The following is a 19965-nucleotide window of genomic DNA, read 5'->3' on the forward strand; positions in this document are numbered from 1 at the left end:
TTTACTCTTTCTTTCCAGATGTAAGATGTGAGGGGATACAAGTCACAGTAAGTTGCACAAATAAAGTATGAAACAAATGAAAAAAAATTCATTTAATCTTCCAAGTAGATGCAAATTTGATAAACATGACCTGTCACTGAAAAAGAACTAGAAATGCATTTTCAGTCAATATACAAGTTTTGTTGCACAGTTTATAATCCAAAGGCAGATGTTGAGAAAAAAGCCAGTGAGTGACTACAACAACCAAAAAGAAAGTAGTGCTCACCTCTGAAATCAAACAATATGCAAGAAAACATGTTTATCCAAACTGAGTGGTGAGCTTAGTGATAAGCTTACATTAATTTGTGAAAACTCAAACTACACTGGTAGGCACTTGATTAAACTTTAGTTCTGTTGGGGTTTTCTTACCAAAAAACTGCAGAATTATACACGATGGAGTAAGTTTGCCACAAATGATAACAACTGTGAGTTCCTGACATGCTGAAGTATCCAAAGCACACAAGATTGGAAGAAGTGTTGGTTAATACAACTAAGGGAAGACCACATTATGTCTTACATGTCTCTAATGAAAGAGTGTTAAATGAAATATTTAATTAAATTTTCAAAATATTCCAGAAAGTACAATTGCTTCTACAGCACGCAGTGAAAGACATTTGTGGGTGGAATTCCATTTACACATGTTCCAGCTGTACTCCCAAGGTGTCTACTCTCTATTTTTGTGATATTCCTAGAAGGGATTCTACGCAAACCCTAAGTCTGACATCCCAGGTGGAAAATAGCACAAAGCCTTTCCTGGAGGTCCAGTGATCTACTCAGGCCACAAAGAGGTCATTTGTACTTCCCATACTTTAAATAGTGCTGCAAACCACGTGTTTTTACACAAGAATGAGCATTATTCCAAACCCATTAGCTTCCAGATATTTCTTTATTGTTTTCACAGCTCAAGAAAGGATGATTCAAGGCGCCCTTGTCTCCATGTTTGCTCTGCAAAAACTTCCTGAATACTCAGCCAGCTCTCCCCTCTCTAGCTGCTACTGGCTTTTCCTGCAGCAGCTCTTCCTCCTTCTTCTTGTAAAGCTTTAGGAGATACTCATCAGGCTCAATCCCTGCCTCCTGTAACTCTGCCATGGCTTTCTGCAGCCGGTGCAGTGTCCGGGCGCTCTGCACTTTGCAGGCAGTGATGTACAGGGTGAATTCCTTGAAGCCCATCAGTTTGCAGGTATCCACCTCACAGATATTTTTAACGTCTTTGGTCTTGTCCACCTGGGGAAAGAAAACTAAACCTGACATTCTTTCCAGGTCTTCAACACTGACTTGGAAGTCAGTGAGCTGGTGGCTGAAGCCTATGGGGTCGTTTGGCACCACGAAAGCCCCCAGGACCAGGGGCTCCGAGGAAGTTCTGCTGCGCCTGGCGAGGATCACCTTGTACAGGTGGGAGGGTACAGCCACATCATCCTTTCCAATTACCTGCCAAAAGGAAAGGGACTGTTACAGATACAAAAATCATAGAACTGTTTTGGTTGGAAAAGACCTTTAAAATTATCAAGTGCAATCATTAATCCAGCACTGCCAAGTCCAGCACTAAACCATGTCCCTAACCACCACACCTTCATGTTCCCTCTCTCTGGGGGCCCTCTCCTTTTTGGAACTACAATAACTTATAACATACAATGAAAGTTCCTGACCTGACAGCTCCAAATCACAGAGGTTTCAATATATATTTCAAATCAACTCTAAGTTACTGTCTGTGACTTTTTTTTTTCTATTACCCACACTTCGGTAGCATTTAAAAGCTACTTTACCTAAGCAACCATTTTTTGAGAGGATCCAGATATAAAATAAATTCAGTGACTCAGTATCTTCTTGGAAGAGAAGCCTATCCAAGGAAAATGCACCTATTTCTTCCATAAAATTCCCTACAATCCAACTTCAGTGCTAGTACATGTTTGGTTTCCTCCTGTGTCCCTCAGACCAGGATCCAGGGATTTAAGGGGAGCCCCAAGAGTGGAGGATCAGGACTGTTAAAGTCTCACAGTCACACGTACACAGTAGGCCCCACCCTGTGCCAGGGATAACTCCAAGGGAATACACCTATTGATGGCAAATGTAATCTCTCCAGGACTCAAAAGGTTATGCTCATGCATGCACTGAATTCGGCTTTTTTGTTCCTTTGCTATTGCTGAACTGAATCTGTCATCTTAAGAGTGTAACAGGCTCACACACCGAAAATCTGAGTTTTGCATAACCCTTCTGTAAGTATCCTTCTCAAATCCATGCTTTTATTCTAACTGCAACAGAAGAACAAGATGCAGATCCCTCACAAAAACTACAAAGGCATTTTTTTCTGTACATAAAATCCAGGAATTTGGTGCTGTTTCCAGGATTTGCAATACTTGCAAAAGCAAAGACTGATTGTTTCGGCTTTTTCTGACAGCTTTTGTTAGATACAGTTAAAATACCATTTCAGGGAAAGCAGGCATTTATCACATTAATTAAAGTATTTCACAAACTAATCCAGTGTCAGAAGTTCAGATAAGCCTTGTCCACTAATATATTGAGTATAACTCAATCATATCATAAAAGCTTCCTATGTACACTTTTTTCTGAGTATTCAGACCTTCTGCAAATGAAAATACATTTTTAAAATTAAATTTTGCCTGGGGCTACTGAACCAAGGTTCATGTTGGTCTATTCCAACAGTTAATTAAATTTCAGTTACAAATTCTTTCAGAGGCTTGTGTCCTCTACCTCTGCCAGTGTTTTAAATGACTGGTCCTGAAGTCTTACTGGTTAGATCAAAACCAGAGAAAATACCTTCAGGAGAAATGGAAAACTCTTGATAAATGTGTTTCATGATTTATGCAGTAAGGTAGTAGAAACATTATTCCTGTTTCTGAAAAACACATGCTCTTAGATTTCTTTATTGTTTTCTAAAATACTTCCCTGCCTTGCCCTAAACTAGACTATTTAATAGTTTTGCTGTATTTAAACTTTTTTGATTGTTTGGGCTTTTTTGGGGGGGGATGGGGTTTTGTGTGGTTTTTGGTGGGTTTGTTCTTGTGGGTTTTTTTTGTTTGGTTGGGTTTTGATTTTTTTGGGGGGGTTGGATTATTTGGTTTTCATTTTCTTAAAAAAATTATCATGGTTGTGGCACCAACCTTCTCCTAAGTAATACTCTGCCTAGACATCAAACAGCCACTGAAACTGGTTAAGGAATAAATGCCTAATGCCAAATCTCCTCTCCCTTTCAATGATGACAGATGTGTTGACAGGGAAATGAGAGCTCCTGAATGTCAAAGCACTTTGCATTTAGCATTCTGTGTATGTGAAACCAGAGCTACAGCTCCCCAGGACCAACACCAGAAATAATCAAAACTGACTGAAGAACAGGTAATGCTAAAACATATTAAAACCAATGCAGCAACACGTTGCTGTATCTGCTGAATTAACACTGAATTACAAAATGAATGCTGCTGGTAGTTTTAACCTATTTGAGATCAGTGGCACTCGAGCTGGGGAGTACCTGCAAAATACCGTGGGTGAGAGGGAAGGAGCCAAGAAAATCCCTGAAGGGGAGAGTAAGGAGTTCAGTGATGATACTGCCAAAGGCAGGAGGCTGGGGCTCCTTTTCTCCTCTGGAGCAGGGAGCTTGCAGAGCCTGCACTGCAATCCCACCTCCTGCACATTCCTAGGGCAGGGTGGAAGGTGAGGAAGAGGAGGAAGAGGCTGTAACCTCCTGGGAGAAGGCAGCAGTGAGGCTAAACCCAGTCCTTGGCATCTCCCTGGGCCAGCAATCTCCTGACCTGCAGCATTCCTGTGCAGTATGGCCTTTTCCAGGCCTCTCTGCATACTTTTCCAACTATAAATCCATGGATATGCACCAGGTCCTCCTTAGCTCAGCTCCCTCCTTCTCCACACTCCCACACACATCCACATCCTGGCATCCTTGCTCTGGTGCATAAAAGACCAGAAGAAGGGCGAGCACACAGATGGAGCTTCACAAGGATCTTCAATTAGGGGAGTACATAATGGAATGTATGGAATACATAAAACAAACAGGTGAATGCATGTGGAGAGAGCTGAGGGAGCTGGGGATTGAGGCTGAGGGCTGAGTGGGTGGATAGAGAAGCTGGGGAATGAATAGAGCTGCACACAAAACAGTTAGGTATGAGATGGAAATGCTGAATGCCTCAAGTGGGTGTTAAGGGAAAACAGACACGGTGCTTATGTAATATTATGCAAATATATATATTCTATGCAAAATAATGCACATGTATGGGCACCTAGGAAGAGAGAGGAGAAGAAACAGAGAGGACAAGTTCAAAATGAAGGAACAGCTGGCCTTCTGAGAAACGTAGGTCTAAGTTCAACTCCATACATGTAACAGTCAGATATGTAATTCATGTACCATTTCAGTTCCAGGTAAATTCACTTTTGAGAATTGAAATAAAATTTAAGCATTACACAGGCTTCATACGAATTTCTCTGAACAGCAGCAAACTACTACTGCAACAACTTCACTGAGTGCTAATACTGTTCAAGTGGTTAAAACCATCTTCAGCCTGCCAAACTGCCAGAGTCCACAGGTGTCCCTTCCTTACTCAAAACAGGGCATAAAAGTTCTTTCCCCAGCTAATTCTGTTGGAGAAGAACACCATCAAAGGGCAGTGCCTGACCTCCTGACAGAGTAAATATGTATGACTAAGAATAAATGTCTTTTTCTGCAGTTTAACACTTATGTGCACCATGCACAGGAGGCATCACCAGCAATTTCTGCAGTGTGACCCAATGATTTCTGTTAAAAAAGGACATGCAGTCCTGGAGCACAGCAAAGTATTTCCAGCATTGCTTGCTGTAATATCCCACACTTTGCTGTTTTATGGGAGTAAATAGAGAAGCTCCAGAGAAATGTTTCCATAGAGTTGCCCCCCCACCAGCTCAACTGCCAAGGAAAGAAGTAAAGTGCGACCATGCAAAAGTGAAGTTTGGAACAGAAGCAAGAGGCAGGAAAAAACAAAGTCCACAATTCCATTTCCTATTGCCACCTAGAGGATTTTCCTCCCAAACTTCAGCAGCCTCAATCACTATCCAGATCTGCACCATCCCATTTATCTCAGTGCTTTGACTGGCAGAGGCAGAGAGCATATTGTAAGAGGATGGAAAATGGTTCAAGATTATCCATGCACAGATGTTGACTTTGATTTGTGCCTGTCTATCCACAGGCAGAGATGATCTTTCAGAAATCAAGGCCTGAAACAGCTTTCTGTCCCAGATGGAGAAGAGCAGCAGTTTTTGAAGAGTATGTGTGATTCTAAAAGCAATTTTGTGCTCCAATACAAGCAAGAAAATACAGCAATGGCCTGAAATCACTGCTGTCCCACATGCATTCACACCATGCTGATACAGCCCACAAGGCAAATTTTTGTGCAATCCTTTGAAAATTCCCATTTTGCTATTGCTATAAAATTTTGCTTAATCTTCTGAATTTTCAACAGGCTCATAATATGAAAAAAAAAAAGGCACTCAAGCTAAAAGCCTCCTTTTTATAGCAATTAATATATTTCTTTTCCATCATAATTTGGGAAACCAATGTGAAATCTCAGATGCTTTGCTGTCTGTATCAGTTCAATGTAAAAATGTGCATTGCTCTAAATTTTTGCAGCCACTTACTCCTTTCATTTTTGTTTCTTTGACTGAAGTGGTATCTCCTAATAATGTAACATTATCATAAGGTCATTTTCAGAGCAGTGTTTATTATTTTTCTATCGTTACTGACATTGTTACTGACATTCCACAAGTGTGTGTGAAGTTGTTATTCTTCTCAAAGCCCAATTAAATGTGGACAGCTGTCACGAGGACAGGCCATTAAAATGTGTGCAATTCCTGACATTCAGAGATGTTTACACATCACTAAAACAACAAACGTGTTGGTAAGCAGTTGTGAAAGAAACCCAAAGAGGTCACAGGGACAGATAAGGGCAGAACATTTCTTAAAGCAGAGAATTCAGAGAGCTTTGATAAATTCAGTCTCACAGCCAAGTCACTGGATGAGGATTTGTCTTAAGCTCGGCTCTCCTCCCAGTTTTGGCCAAATCCTGTTCTTGACTGCTAATTTTAAAAACAGTGAAAGCAAATTTGGTAATACCTGTGGAGTCCTTAAGAATCAAAATAAATAATGAAGACATTTGCTAATGGCATCTAGGGTAAGCTTAAGCATCTGTCATTAATTAATGCCACCTCCATGGTAGTAATCAGATAAATACAAGGCAGTCTCTAAAAATGTCGGTTTGGAGTTTATGAGACAAAAAACTCCATGAACAAGTTAAAAGGAATATAAGAAATGTAATGGCAGAACAGTTGAGATTATATGAAAAGAAAACAGAGCGTTACTATTACTGGAAATTTTAAACACAAACCAATATTATCAAATTTTCATTTTACACTGGACTTGTTACAGCTTCCCAGACTACAGAAATATTATCTTACTTTGCAAGGGTACAGATAATTTTTAAAAGAAAGGGCTTGTGATTACAAAAGTGGTATTTTGCCACCTAGTGACTAGAGACTGAAAATTCACCGTGCGCAGGATCAGCAGAAAGGACTAACAGGCCCTTCACCAGGGAGAGCCAGCTCTGGGTGGTAAAATTATCTGTGATTCTCTCAGAACCTGGCAAACAGAAATCACACTCAATCATGCCTTAACCACCAGCACACACTGAAGAGTCCTTGCATCAGGCGGTACCACCATCAAATACTTTAAAAGTCAGCTCCAGAAATTCCCTTGACACTCCAGTAGCTGCTTCTTCACTCTGTGAATTCTAACCAGAGTTTAGAACTGAGCCAGAACTACAAACAGACCTGAAAAAAAACTGTCTGAAAAGAAGCAAACCCAGTTCCCTGTGCCAGAATCCCTCCCCCTCCACCTGGCAGTAGCAAAATTACCACTCCCACCACATTTCTTGGTGGACAGAATTCAAGGAATCATTCCTGTCCCCCAAGCATGATACTGGCCAGGTCCATCAGGAATTTCACCATAGATAAAACATCATTCCTGCTGAGGTGATCCCACGTTTGACAGCCCAGAGCTTCATTGTCATTTGATACTGAATTCTGTATAGAAACAGACTTTCTGGCAGTACAAAATACTCCATTTACTATCAGTGTAACTTTATTTACTCGATCATTGTGACAGCATTAACTGCCTTCACTCAAGTTCCTTCTGGGTTTGTTAGGCAGCACTGATTCTGCCAAAAGTGCTTTCCCCCAATATTTGAGAGAGCTCTATCAGATGGCACTGAGAACAACTGAGGGGTATGAAAGCAGACCTAGCAACACATAAACCAGAAAACACTACAGATAAAAATTATAATAACAATCTGCACAACAAAGCACTCCAAAATGCAAATGTACGTACTTCAGGAAAATTTAATTTGTTATGGCTCGTCTGATTGCTATTGCCAAATCATTTGGCAATCCTAAAAAGGGAAGGGAAAAAAATAAGAGATGTTATAAAAAAAGCTGTTCCTGAATATAGTTATGACATTAAAAGACAGATGCCCTAACCCCTCTTTATTTTTCTGTAACAGAGAAGGTGTAGATACATACTATCTATGTAATAAACTGTATTTACATGACAGACTACTGCTTCCACAGAATCTACTTAGGTTATTTAAAAATTAATCCACCACAGTCCTTAACATCCTTTTTCTGTAACAGCATAACCTTCAGGATGGGTCCAGTGCTAAATAAAAGCAATCACAATTTATCTCTCCTGCCCCTTCAGTGTCTCTTCTCCCACCTTAACCCAGTGTCTATTCCATTCATTTGTACCTCAGATCTAAATTTAGGGCTCTGGTGGCTTACACCAGCTGATCTATGATTGAACCCTTTGCATAAAGTTTATGGGACATCTATAATGGACCTACATCCAGTAAATATCTCTGTAGCCTTAGGAGCACTTGGACCAGCCAAATAACAAGCAATAGTTCCCAGGTTTATTTCCTGCTTTAACAAGCATTCCTTCCCCTATAGTATCTTACAACCTCTACTAGTTCTGAAAGTTAACTGGGTAAAACCATGAAGTACCATCTTATATTTGAGAGGACCAATTTGTTTCCCAGTTTTTTGCCACAGACAGAGATGGCAACTGTGCCTTCTGGAATGGTTATTGTGCCTCTCTGGCCCAGCCTGGTGATTCAGTTTAGAAAATTAAACAGCAAACATGATGCCAGGATGAACCTCGTGTATCAGTAAAAAGTTCATTAAAATGTCTTTTTCAAACAACAAACAGAACATTATCTAAACTGAATTTTCATTTGCCAGCCACAGCTGATTCTTCTTAGATTAGCATTCACTATGATGGTCTTGGGAATGGGAAGGGTGGAGCTCTGAGCATGCTGTAATTAATTATTGCAAAATTTGTATTTCAAACTCCAGATCTACTGACAGAGGAAAATCACTAAAGTGACAGTCACTGGAGAGCAGTAATGTATAAAACAAGACAATGTCATTTTGATTTGATCTGGACAAAGATGAAAAACCTGCATCTGCCTCTCCAATGACACAGAACAGATTCTTCCTGTTGGCATTCTCTTCTACATATATTCTCAAAATATGTTTTTCAGATACCAAGCACAGTCATCAATCCAGTCTTTGCAATAAAAATCTCCGCTGGAGACAGATGAAATGACAGAACATATCTGAGAATACCACAAGTTCAGCCAATAGACAGAACAATGCTGGCATCTAAGGAGTTCAAGGTTAATTCCCTTTCTGGAATTAAAGAGCAAATGGTACCAGAATCCAAGCAGGAACTGGGAACAAAGCCATGACCAATGCTCTGTTTCTACTCTGTAGCAATCTAAACATAACCTTTATGGATGTTTGATGAGAAAAACATCAGCATGTAAAACCATGGATACATATTTCACCCCTCCTTTAGCCAAAAACAAGGAAACTAAGATTGAAAATAGGATCTGAAACAAATGAGTGCAGACACATCCACTGTAGCACATCTGTGATTTCTTTCCTTTTCACAGCTCTAGTTGAGAGAGCAAAAACATTAAGAAGAGCTGAGCCTTAACAGAGGCATTGGCAGATTACAGGTTGTGAGTTTCTGCACTCCCCTGCCTACTGCAGCACTTCTCCTTGAACAGCACAAAGGAAAGGATATCTTCTCACATCAGCTTCTCATGCCCCAACAATGAGGACTAAAACTCCTTTCAGTCTGAAGTCATTTGTGTGAACTCTGCTGAGTTCACTGAAAGACAGCTAAGAGATACCTTCCCTTCAACCCCTAGTGTTCTTCCTTTAGGGGCAGAATCTCAGACTACCAAAATCAATGGCAATGACTGCAATTATATCCAAGGTGTCTGTTTGAAAAGAACTTTTCTCCAATGCTTTGACACCTTGTGTTTCCTCCTCTAAATGTATGTGTTGATAAAAGAAAGAAAAAACAAGCAAACAAAAACCAAACAAAAAACCTAACACATCACTCTACTCTGAAGTCTCCTCAAAGTAAAACTGCAATGCAAAGCAAAAAAACTTTAACCATCATGAAGAGATTTCAAAATTTTAAAAACCCCAACATTCTCAGCTTGTATTTATTTAGAGGACCCAAATCAAACAATTTATTATTTTAAACAAACAAACAAACAAACAACAAAATCATTATTTTACTTTTCCTACCTGGAGACAGTATTATCTAGACTTAAATAAAAAGCAATTTACATAATGAATCTCACTGTAGGAAGCTGAGTAAAAGGATTTGTGAATGTGAACAAGTGGTGACACAAACAGGAACACCAACACTTCACCATTTTCAATCTCACACTGAACTTCAGTTCATAGTAAGACCAAAATTGGTTAAACATTCCTAAAAGATCTGTGTTGTCATCAAATCCAGAGATGATGAAGACAAAAGACAAGAACTGAACGAGATGACAATCACAACAGCATGGCCATTTTGTGCCACTATTATTTCACCACTGTATCCAGGTATCAAGTTATTTTGACTAAAGCAGTAAGATGCAGTGTCTGCTCTGATTTTTACCTGTGGAATACTAAAATTTGCATTTCGAAACCAAGACAGAATGACAGTAATTTTTTAGAAAATGTAATCTTCCTCTTCAAAGTAAACACTTCTCTAGAGAAGAACAAGAAAAAGATGAGCAAGATTAAAGTGGAGTCATTGATAGATGCAGCTGATAGATGATTTAACTTCTTCCTGGAAATTATTTCCACTTACAAAATATTCAAGTCAGCTCAGGATTTTTAATTCTTTGCTATGTAAGATATATTTTTCAAGGATGAAAAATAAATGCAATACCCTGACAGCTACAAGGAAGCAAATCTCAGCAATCCCATGTGTAAGCCTGGAGAACCCTGTACCATTCTGAGTGACAGGAAGCCAAATGCTCAGTTGAAGACTGTTGAGAGGGAACATCTCCCTCCTGCTCCCAGCTATGTGCTTTTGGACAGATCTCATGCTGTCACCAGGAAGCACTGGACTGCTCTGTGTGCTGCCTCAATCTTTTTACAGCAGTACAAAACAAGCCCAGTAAAGCCAGTATGGATGGTTTTCTATTGCTATATATTCTGTTTCTATTGATTAATGGGTAATCAAGCATTTTGTGGAAGGATCTGACAGTCATCAGCACTGGCAGTCAAAAGAAAGGCAGAGGAAGGCCTGGAAAGTAGAAGGGGCAATGGTGAAGTGAGCACCTGTGGGTGGCACGGGATGACTGCTGATCTAATTTGGCTTTCCCACTAATTTATCATCTGGCACTGGTCATATCCCTTAACCATGGCTTATTTATCCACTTGAAAAATGAGCACAGACTGCACCTCCCTCACAAAGATGGGATGAGAGCTGAAGTTTGGAACTGCCACTAAACATGAAGAAGGTAACCTATTATTACTGCACTTTAATATACATAACTCCCTCTCCCAAAGTAACAAACACAAATCCAAAGCTGTGATTTTGTGACAGTCAAGGTTTGACATGTATGGCTGGGGACATAAGGGACAGTTTCTCGAGAAGTAAAGAGGTAAAAGCAAACCTGAAAAATCACATTCTATCATGACCGAGTTCCAAATTCAATCAAATGGAAATCAGCTGTGTATTTATAATGGAGAAATAGTGCCTAACTCTTACTGCTAAACAAGCCAGTATTGAAACTGAACATCTCTCCCTCTTTCACATCCCTCTGAAATAGGGGGTTGTTTTGGCAAGCTCATTCATTGCTCCTCAGAGAACTGCTTGGAAGCTGAATTGCTCACAAGCTGAAGCTGCAGTTGATCCAACTACTTATTTTCAAGGAAAAGTGTTTCTCCAAGAGGTGCAAAATGCAGCATTTATTATTTGCATTATGCCAGCTTCCATCTGCAACTGCAAATAGCAATTAATATCTCACTGCAGTGGGGACAGAAGGTAACACTCCCTTGAATAACTTACCATGCTCAAACCTTACAGATGTCTAAACACAAGCCTACTAAGTCTGTGTGAGCAACAATAAATTCACCTCTCAGCCTCATAAGCCTGTCCCATCTTCCTGTCAGTGATGGTTTCTACAGACTGTGCATGATAAATCCTCAGAGTATTTTAAGCAGCTAATAAAAATAGGGGGCTAAAAGAAGGGGACTACCAGTACCATTGACCAGTGATTACACTGCACTAGAGTGAAGTCTTCCAAGTGACTCTGGCATGCTCAGAATCTCAACTGCAAGGCCTCATCCAAGTGATGCCTATGGTGTAGCAGCAAATAACTGCTTGTGAAATTAAGAGAGCATTGGACTGGCAGTCCAATACCCTGTAGACTATACTACCATCTACTTTACATATACTACCCATACTACCTTTGTATTCCACTGTTTCTAAAGCACATGAAGAAATGGATTGAAGAAATGGATGAATGCCTGGGCATTAGTAAACCCCACTGACTGTGACTGGATAAACACTTCTACTGCTGACTCTGGATATGAAATAGATCTCTGTAAATAAACAAATTATTTTTAAATCATGCTTTTTCATGTATAGGCAAGATGTAACACTTCTGCTAATCTTGTCCTAACAAGTATTGCACATTTTATAAATTTTGCCTGTACTAAGATGCCCAACTTTTGTTTTAACAGGTTATGATTTAGATTTTAAATAAATAATTACTAATGCATTATTATCCCAGCAATATATATACATACCTGATAAGTAACACTCTTCTTTCCATCACCATTTGTTTGAGGCAAGGTAAGAGGTCCAGAAACAACCCAAACATCTTCAAATCTCTCAGTCAATTCCCGACAGTACATTTCCATTCTGGAACATATTTGTCAGATAAGGAATAGTCAGCTGGGAAGATTTAATCTTTGAGACACACTGTGAAGAGAAGGGTGAACTACTGACAGGGAGCATTTTTCCAGACTCACAAGTAGGCCTAAGTCTTGCTTCACTTTCGTCCTCTGTAAATCAGGTTCATTTATTTACAGACAGACGTGTTACTGCACACATCTGAAAATGGTTTTTGCAGCCTTAGCACATGTCTGAATAGCTGAGTTCCCTACTTACTCCCACGCTTGACACTAGAAATATACTGTTGGTGGTCACTTGGGATTAGAAAAATAAAACTGTTCTAAACAGCAAGCTGAGGCATTTTTCCTTTGAAAGGTTTTATCATATTATTGGATTTGTGTCCTTCTCCCCAAGGAATCAAAGTTCTGCAACACAGTTCTTTCTGTAGTTCAAAGTACTGAGGAAAGTTTGTGTGTGCCATTTTCACTAACTCTACCTTTTTTAATAGATATAAAACCGTTCATAAATAAAGTAGTAACTGCAGAAATGCCACCACATTTTTGCTTTTTAAACTGATTCAGTTTACAGAATACTTCTCAAATAAGATGGTTTCTGGATCACACCTATTTTACAGAAAGGGCAGGTTGGATGGGGCTTTGAGCAATTTGATCTAGAGGAAGGTGTCCATGCCCATGGCAGGGGGGTTGGAACTAGGTGGTATTTAAGGTCCCTTCCAATCCAAATAAATCTCTAATTCCATTATTATAGCACATCTTTGATCTAACACCCCAACTGTTACAGAAATCACATACAGCAAGCATTGGTCCCCTACAAAGGTAAGAGTAGCACTTCACACAAATGGACAGAGTGGTATCAGCCAGCTAATCTAGCTGCCTCTGAAAGGGGGAGGTTTCATCCCCTTCTCTAATTCCTGTTCCTCACACCTCCCCCTTGGGCCACTTGAACATTCTTCATCTGTCAACAACCCTAAACAAAACCAGTATTTTGTTTGGTGCTGGGTTAGTGAGTTGTATCAGCAAGTATGAGCCACACAAATGAGAATGAGCAAGAATGAGCCCTTTCTTCATGAGCTACACCGAAGCACTGACTACAAGTGAATTATTTTCCTATTCCCATCAGCTTTGCTTCCAAGCAGCCCAGCTCCTCAGGCTGTCTCATGGCAAGGCAACACAAACACCACCTGGAAAAACAGGAAAAAATGCAGCTAGGGAGCAAACTGCTTTTGGTGACAGGAGGGCCAGAGATTGCAGTGACCATGAAATCACACTCAAACAATACAGAAAACAGTTAAATATCAGTTGGAAGAGAATGAGTAATACTAAGGTGGAGTTAGAGCATACCACAGAGCCAGTCCAGCAGTTTACTATTAACAGCTTGCTGGATGATTATAGTTGTGCTCTTCCCTTTCCTACTGCTCCCCTTGTCTGTCACAGCTGACCAGTCCTAATGCATCTTCCATGTTGGTTCTAGAACTCATCTCACCAGTTGATCCTATTTTCTAATCTGGCAGAAATATAGCCAAGCAAAACAAAACGATAATCAGTTTTTAACTGGGCTGGCAAATGAAACTGACTCACTACAGTCAGGCTACTGCCAGAGCTGGAACTGGGAAACCAGCAAAAACACAAGGCAGGAGGGCAAACATCACTTTAGAAAACAACATTTATACTAAGTTCCACTGTGCCTGCACCTCAGAAGACAGGTCAGGAAGCAAGCAATTAAAACAAGAGAAAGGAAGAGAATATTGAAGCTAGGAAAGGATACAACACATGTGAAATAAATTATCCTTAAAAATATTTATTATTAAAGAAATGACTGACAAAAAAAGTGGCATCGCTGCCTTTTTCATGCATTTAAACTCTGGAAACAGGGTGCTGGGGTTGGAAAAAGGTGGCATTAATTGCTTAAATTGCAGGGTTGATAGTGCCAGAGGAAATTTTCAAATACTTCCCACGATTTCCTGATTAGGCAGAGATCCTGCTTAAGGGTTTCCCTACCTTGAACTGCAACAAATGCCTAACTTTGGTGTAAGGAAAATTTATGCTCAAATACCTGAGTTACTAAAATCAGGAAAAACCCTCTTAAAATGTTATTGCATTTTATTTGTCTATAAAACAGTGTAACCATACTGAATGGCTCATCTGATTTTATACACATTCTTGTAAAACAGGAAAGCACTGTGTAGATGAATAATGATGCCGTTTTGATGGACTTTTATTACAACACTGTATATAATTTTGCTGACCTTCCCTTGAGTGAACCTTGAGAAATCTATCATTTTCCCCTCCTGTTTCTGAGCCTTCACATTCTCTAAGTCCTATGCAAGAACCACTGGATGAATGCTACTTTTACTACGTTCTCTGCTCATAGGAAGGGAAGAATAAAAATCTTACACGAAGCAAGTTTAAATTTAATCAACCACACCACCTCAAAGTCGTTCCAGTCAGCACTCACAAGTGACAGAGATCCTGCCTGACTGCTCCTGGGGAGCCAGGACCTGAAGGAACTCCTCAGCCCTGAAGTAGTGACAGCTCACTGGGGAGCACTCAGCTCTCCAATTCAAAGAGAACCAACATCCACACACAGACATGGGAATACTCTCACACTGCTTCTTTGAGGGAGATCTAAACCCTCTCCTTCCTTCTGCTGAAACTTCCTTAAGGACAGTTAAGCCTGGTACTTTTACCTCACATCAGCCAGAAGAAATAATTTTGTCTATTTTAAATAAATATCCTTGGCAGTTTGACTGAATGAAGAACTGAAGTAGTCATTATACTGCTCTTCCACTGAGAGGACTGAGCTGCCTTTCATGTCAGAGAAAGCTCCTATGACCTCTACAGATAAACTGTTCTCAAATACCTGGATGTGAAGAACCTTTAAAAATAAAGCATTTGTTATTTATGCTGCTGCCTGGTATTTTTTTTCACTTAGTTTACTTACAAGTAATTTCTCACCTGTTCCAAAACCCAGCATTATTTTCATAATTCTGAGGCACAATGTTAGATAGATAAAACGTTTCAGCCATAGCTCTCTGCATAGAGAAAGAAAATAATATAATTTCACTTAAACATTCATGAGCTGAAGACACATTTTAGCAGTTTGTGGATCAGAATCCCATTCCTAGTTTAATTTTAACATCTATCAACACGGAAAATCAGAAAAACCTAAATCAGAACACCTACAAAATTATTTTGAATTAAGAGGTGCACAACTGAGGTGGAGCCCTGCAAAGTTATCTACTTTTTTTTCCTGGCAGAAACAGCAAGAGAATGTCCAATTCTAGAGGCATAGTGTCAGTGTCAGTTTGGTAATGTAAGCAATTAGTCATTTTTTATTTTGAATGGGAAGGACACTTTTAAGCATGCTTTTCATTTATTTGACTGCTTAATGGCTAACGTTTTCTTTCCTTTACAAGAAAAAGTTTTATTAGATATACTCATCAATATTTTACACATACATAACGTAGAGGCAATGAAATTATTTATGAGACCGTAATAGTCAAACATCCATATATCTGCTTCATTTCATCTTGTAAAAGTGTCATAAACATCTCTGAATAGAAGCTCACATACCTCCAGAGGTGAAGAACCTAGTGCTAGAACACTAGACATATGAAGGGAAATACAGAGAGAAAAAATTCCAAGATCTTAATCCAGAATTTTCACAAGTCCTGCATTTGTCAATATTTTTCACATACTGCTATCGCAAAGCGAAGGGACTGACAGAAACTTCTTAGGATAATGAGCAAACACTACGTCCACATATTAGACTGTAAACTTAAATTTTTATAATCCTGTATTTGAAAGAATGTATCATCTCACTGCATTTCAAGCCAGGTCCAGGATCTCTGCTCCCAGCTAAAAGTCCCCAGATATCAGAAATAAATAACAACAAAGACACTTCCAATAGAAATAAAACTACTGATTCTTTCATTTACCACATGCCACTGTGCTGTCACTCCACCACACTGAATACTATCTGCCTGGAGAAATACAATTTCAAACTGCTTCTTAATTAACAAATTGCTGCATTAGGCACATTTCACAAGAGGATCCAATAAATTCAAGGCTCTTTTGTAAGTCAGCCAAGGCATTAAGCCATGCTTCTCTTACAGCTTGAATAAATGGCAGGTGAAGACATTTTATAGACTGAAAGGACTATGGCAAAAGGGTCTAATTTACCTCATACACATTGCAAGAAAGGAAAAAGCCTTTTAAATCATCCAGGCAATCCCCTTGCCAATACAGAACAGTACTTAACAGCATCTTTGCTTTGCCCAATCTAGCCTTAAATATCTCAGCAGCTGTTGGCCACAATGACATCATTGTCCCTGTCTCCCTTTAACTAAGCTTTGAAGACTTGCAGGGTCTTCTTGGTGAAGGTTATCATCTTCATTTTACAGGCAGACAATGTGACATGCAAGAGGCTGAGAACACTTGTTTAACACCACACTGTCCAAGACATCATCTCTGCCAAACAAGCTGATGTAGGTGTGATTTAATGAAGAGGTATGTCATCAGAGCATGCACCTGATTTAGAAGCCTGAAGCAGACTGTGAGAGCATCCTACACTGCTCAGTCAGGAACAGACCTTGTAACTCCAAATCCAGCTGTGTGCATCAATAATGACATCTTGTTCCACCTCAAAACAAACTGCAAAAGGAACAGTGCACATTACTTCTAAGGGTCTCTTGACCCTTTCCAGCTGATAAACACAAATTTAAAAGATGAGAGAAAAAAGTCCTACTGTGGAAAATTTGTTATCTCCTGCTGGTGCCATGTGTCCTCGTGACCATCCACTGCCAAGGTAGTCTTCATTGACAGCACTGAACATCAGAGGGATGTTAGGGTCTGGTCTGAATTTACAGTGCCTTCGATCTGCATCACCTGAAGAACAACACACTAAATGGTCAGATTATCATGAAACCATCATAACCACAAAACAAAAAGATCTAATAGTGTCATCTCTTGCCAGACAACCCATGATTAAGGATTCAGTACATTATCTGAAATCTGTACATCTCATTTACAGGCAATGCTAAATTCTTTCTGCCATGTGTTTTAAATATTTAGGTCCTTACTTACCAATAAAATATATGGGTTTTTGCATCATGACTTTTCAGTCTTCCCCAAACAAGACAGGTTTACCTCAAATCTCAATTCAAGTGGCTACAGACAGAAATCAGAACTGAATGCCTCAAGATGCTTAATTTCAACTTGCAGCTTAGTTGTATCTTATTATTTGGAAAACGTTTTAACAATTCAGGTATTAAGGCCCACTTGAAAGTAAGCCTGAAATTACTGTTTTCTTCTCAGAAAGAAGTGGGATCAATGATGCTACTTAGGGGCTGGTCATAATGTTTTCAAGATCTTGCTTTTAATTTTGAAAGGTAATTTGAAGACAGTGATTAAGATGTACTTAGAGGGCTATTGCTTTCATAAAACATTTTATAATTACATGGTTGCCTCCATTACTAATAATCTACCTTATAAAAACTGAACTAATGCTATAAACTTAATTTACAATGACTGGATACCACTCATATTTCACTCACTACTGACAGCAAAAAATCACTGAGCCTCTGTCTTGCATAAAGAACAGGGGAAGAGTATAAGAACTGTATCAGAGTAAATAATGGCTGCAGTGAGGAGGTAATGCCCTATCTAGCTCTGAACAATTGTTGATGCCCTTTGCTCAGTTTTTATCTCACAAATGGACATTCTCCTCCCATTCTGAGCAAATTTCTAAGACCTGTACATTAAAAGCTCTGGCTACCACCGGCATTGACTCCACTGACCTCAGAACTAACTCCACTACTAAGGAAGCAGGAGCCATTTTTATGTACTCAAGCAATTTTGCAGCTCCAAATCAAGTAAAGAAGGGTTAATTTTCACTGTTTCACCTTCTCTCCATTCGTGTTATAAAAAGGCAAGTCGAGCTTCCCTCCCAGAGAAAACTACAGGACTTTTCTCCCTTACTGCTCCAGGATACACCTTCTATGAGCAGCAAAGCCCACTGAGAACATCACAAATGTAAGAAAACTCACACCTACGTACCCAGCATCTTTTGTTTTGAAATGTGCTCAATCACCCATCTAGGCACCCGTTTTGCCTGGTCATAAGACAATGCATGATTTGTGTAACATCTGGTCTCTGTTCCAGCCTCAGGAAACCCATATCTTTCCAGCAGAGCCTCTTCTATTGGTTCTAAGAAAAAATAAACAGACAAACCATCCAAAGATTAAATGTGATCATAAACGGGACAATAAAAAAAAACCTCAGTGGGTGTAAATCCACTGTATAGGGAGTTACTTGAGCTTACAGCCACAATTAAGATCTAAAAAATATTAAGAGAGCTATCCAGTGAAACTCTCATCTGCCAAAATAATTGTGGCTCTCGTCATGTTTTAACATGACGATCTCAGCTCTAGGACTAACTTTCTATAGAAGAAAAGCTATCAAATATTTCCTTTTTACAGAAAAAAAGCTCTCAGATGTTTAGGGACAAATCAGGCAACCAGGAGTTACAGACACATGAGATCATCACATACATTTCACGCTTTGGAGCTGGAAATCAAATTCCTCACAAAAAAACCCCCAAATTCCTTGAGATTTACAAGCTGGGCACAAGCAAGTCCTGCCTCGCTGGGAATGCTTGTACTCTGCTGAATGAATGAAATCTTCACTGAATTTTCTTTTTTTTTTACAAGTAATAATTTTTTCTAATGGAGGAATATTTACATCCATCTTACTGTCGTGTTCATTCTCCAGACATCTGTCCAACAGCAACTCATGTTTTTAGAGCCATTCTTCCTCTGCTTTCCAACAATCCGGTACTTTTAAAGCCTTGAGGCTGCGGAGAAAACCATTCACTCCCTCAAGTGCCCCAAAGATCTCTCCCCACACCTTAACCCCACCAGACCCCAGACTTGATAAATGAGCCTCGGCTCATCCAGGGCAGCAACAGCTGAAATTTAGTAATGGTCTGACCCGAAATGTGTGTTTGAAACTAAAAACACATTCCTCTCTTTCCACAACACCCCACCGTGAGGAGGTGCAAAGGGAAGCGCGTTTAATTACAAGCTACAGCCCAGCATCCCCAAATAACCTCCCCACTCGGCCCGGAGCAGGTACTAGGGGAACCCCACGATCTCCCGGCACCATTTGGGCATTCCGGGAACGGGGGAAGGAGGGAAAAGGCTCTTTTGGAGGGAAGGAGAGAGTTTAGGGACAGAAGCGGCAGTGGGGAGCGGGGCTGCGGGACCGCGCTGAGCCGGGCCGCCCGCGCCATCCCCACGACCCGCGGCTCTTACCCTGTGGCTGGAGCCGCCCGGGGCCCGGCTCCGGCTGGCTCTGGCTGCGGAGCAGCCGCCACGTAGCCCAGCAGGACGCGGCGGCCCCGGCCGCGGCCCCGCAGATGAAGCCGCCGAGGAAGCGGCGGTGGCGGCGCAAGGCCGCCATGGCGGCGGCGGGAGGGGAAGGGAAGGAAGGGGAAGGGGCGGGCGCGGCTCCGCAGCGCCCCCTCACGGCACAGCAATGAGGGCGCCATGGCCGCATCGCCTCCGTGAGGGGATGAGCACGGCGGAGTTAAAACATGAAGCGAGCTCCCTCACGGGGACTACAGGACTGGCTAAACTGCCCCCATCCGGCTTGGCTAGG

At 40.5% G+C, this 19965-nt stretch overlaps 1 protein-coding gene across 1 annotated transcript; it reads right to left on the minus strand.

Moving 5' to 3' along the window:
• Nucleotides 1-906: 906 nt before the first annotated feature.
• EXOG (exo/endonuclease G) lies at nt 907-19793 on the minus strand. Its single transcript, XM_014873760.2, has 6 exons — nt 19620-19793; nt 18364-18513; nt 17054-17193; nt 15262-15338; nt 12199-12313; nt 907-1467 (listed from the first exon to the last, which is right to left on the minus strand). Exons 1-6 carry the CDS (start codon nt 19765-19767, stop codon nt 1006-1008), a joined length of 1092 nt encoding a protein of 363 aa, XP_014729246.2. The 5' UTR covers nt 19768-19793; the 3' UTR covers nt 907-1005.
• Nucleotides 19794-19965: the final 172 nt, after the last annotated feature.

This window comes from Sturnus vulgaris, chromosome 1, assembly GCF_052056855.1.
Source record: "Sturnus vulgaris isolate bStuVul1 chromosome 1, bStuVul1.hap1, whole genome shotgun sequence".
Taxonomy (NCBI): Eukaryota; Metazoa; Chordata; class Aves; order Passeriformes; family Sturnidae; genus Sturnus; species Sturnus vulgaris.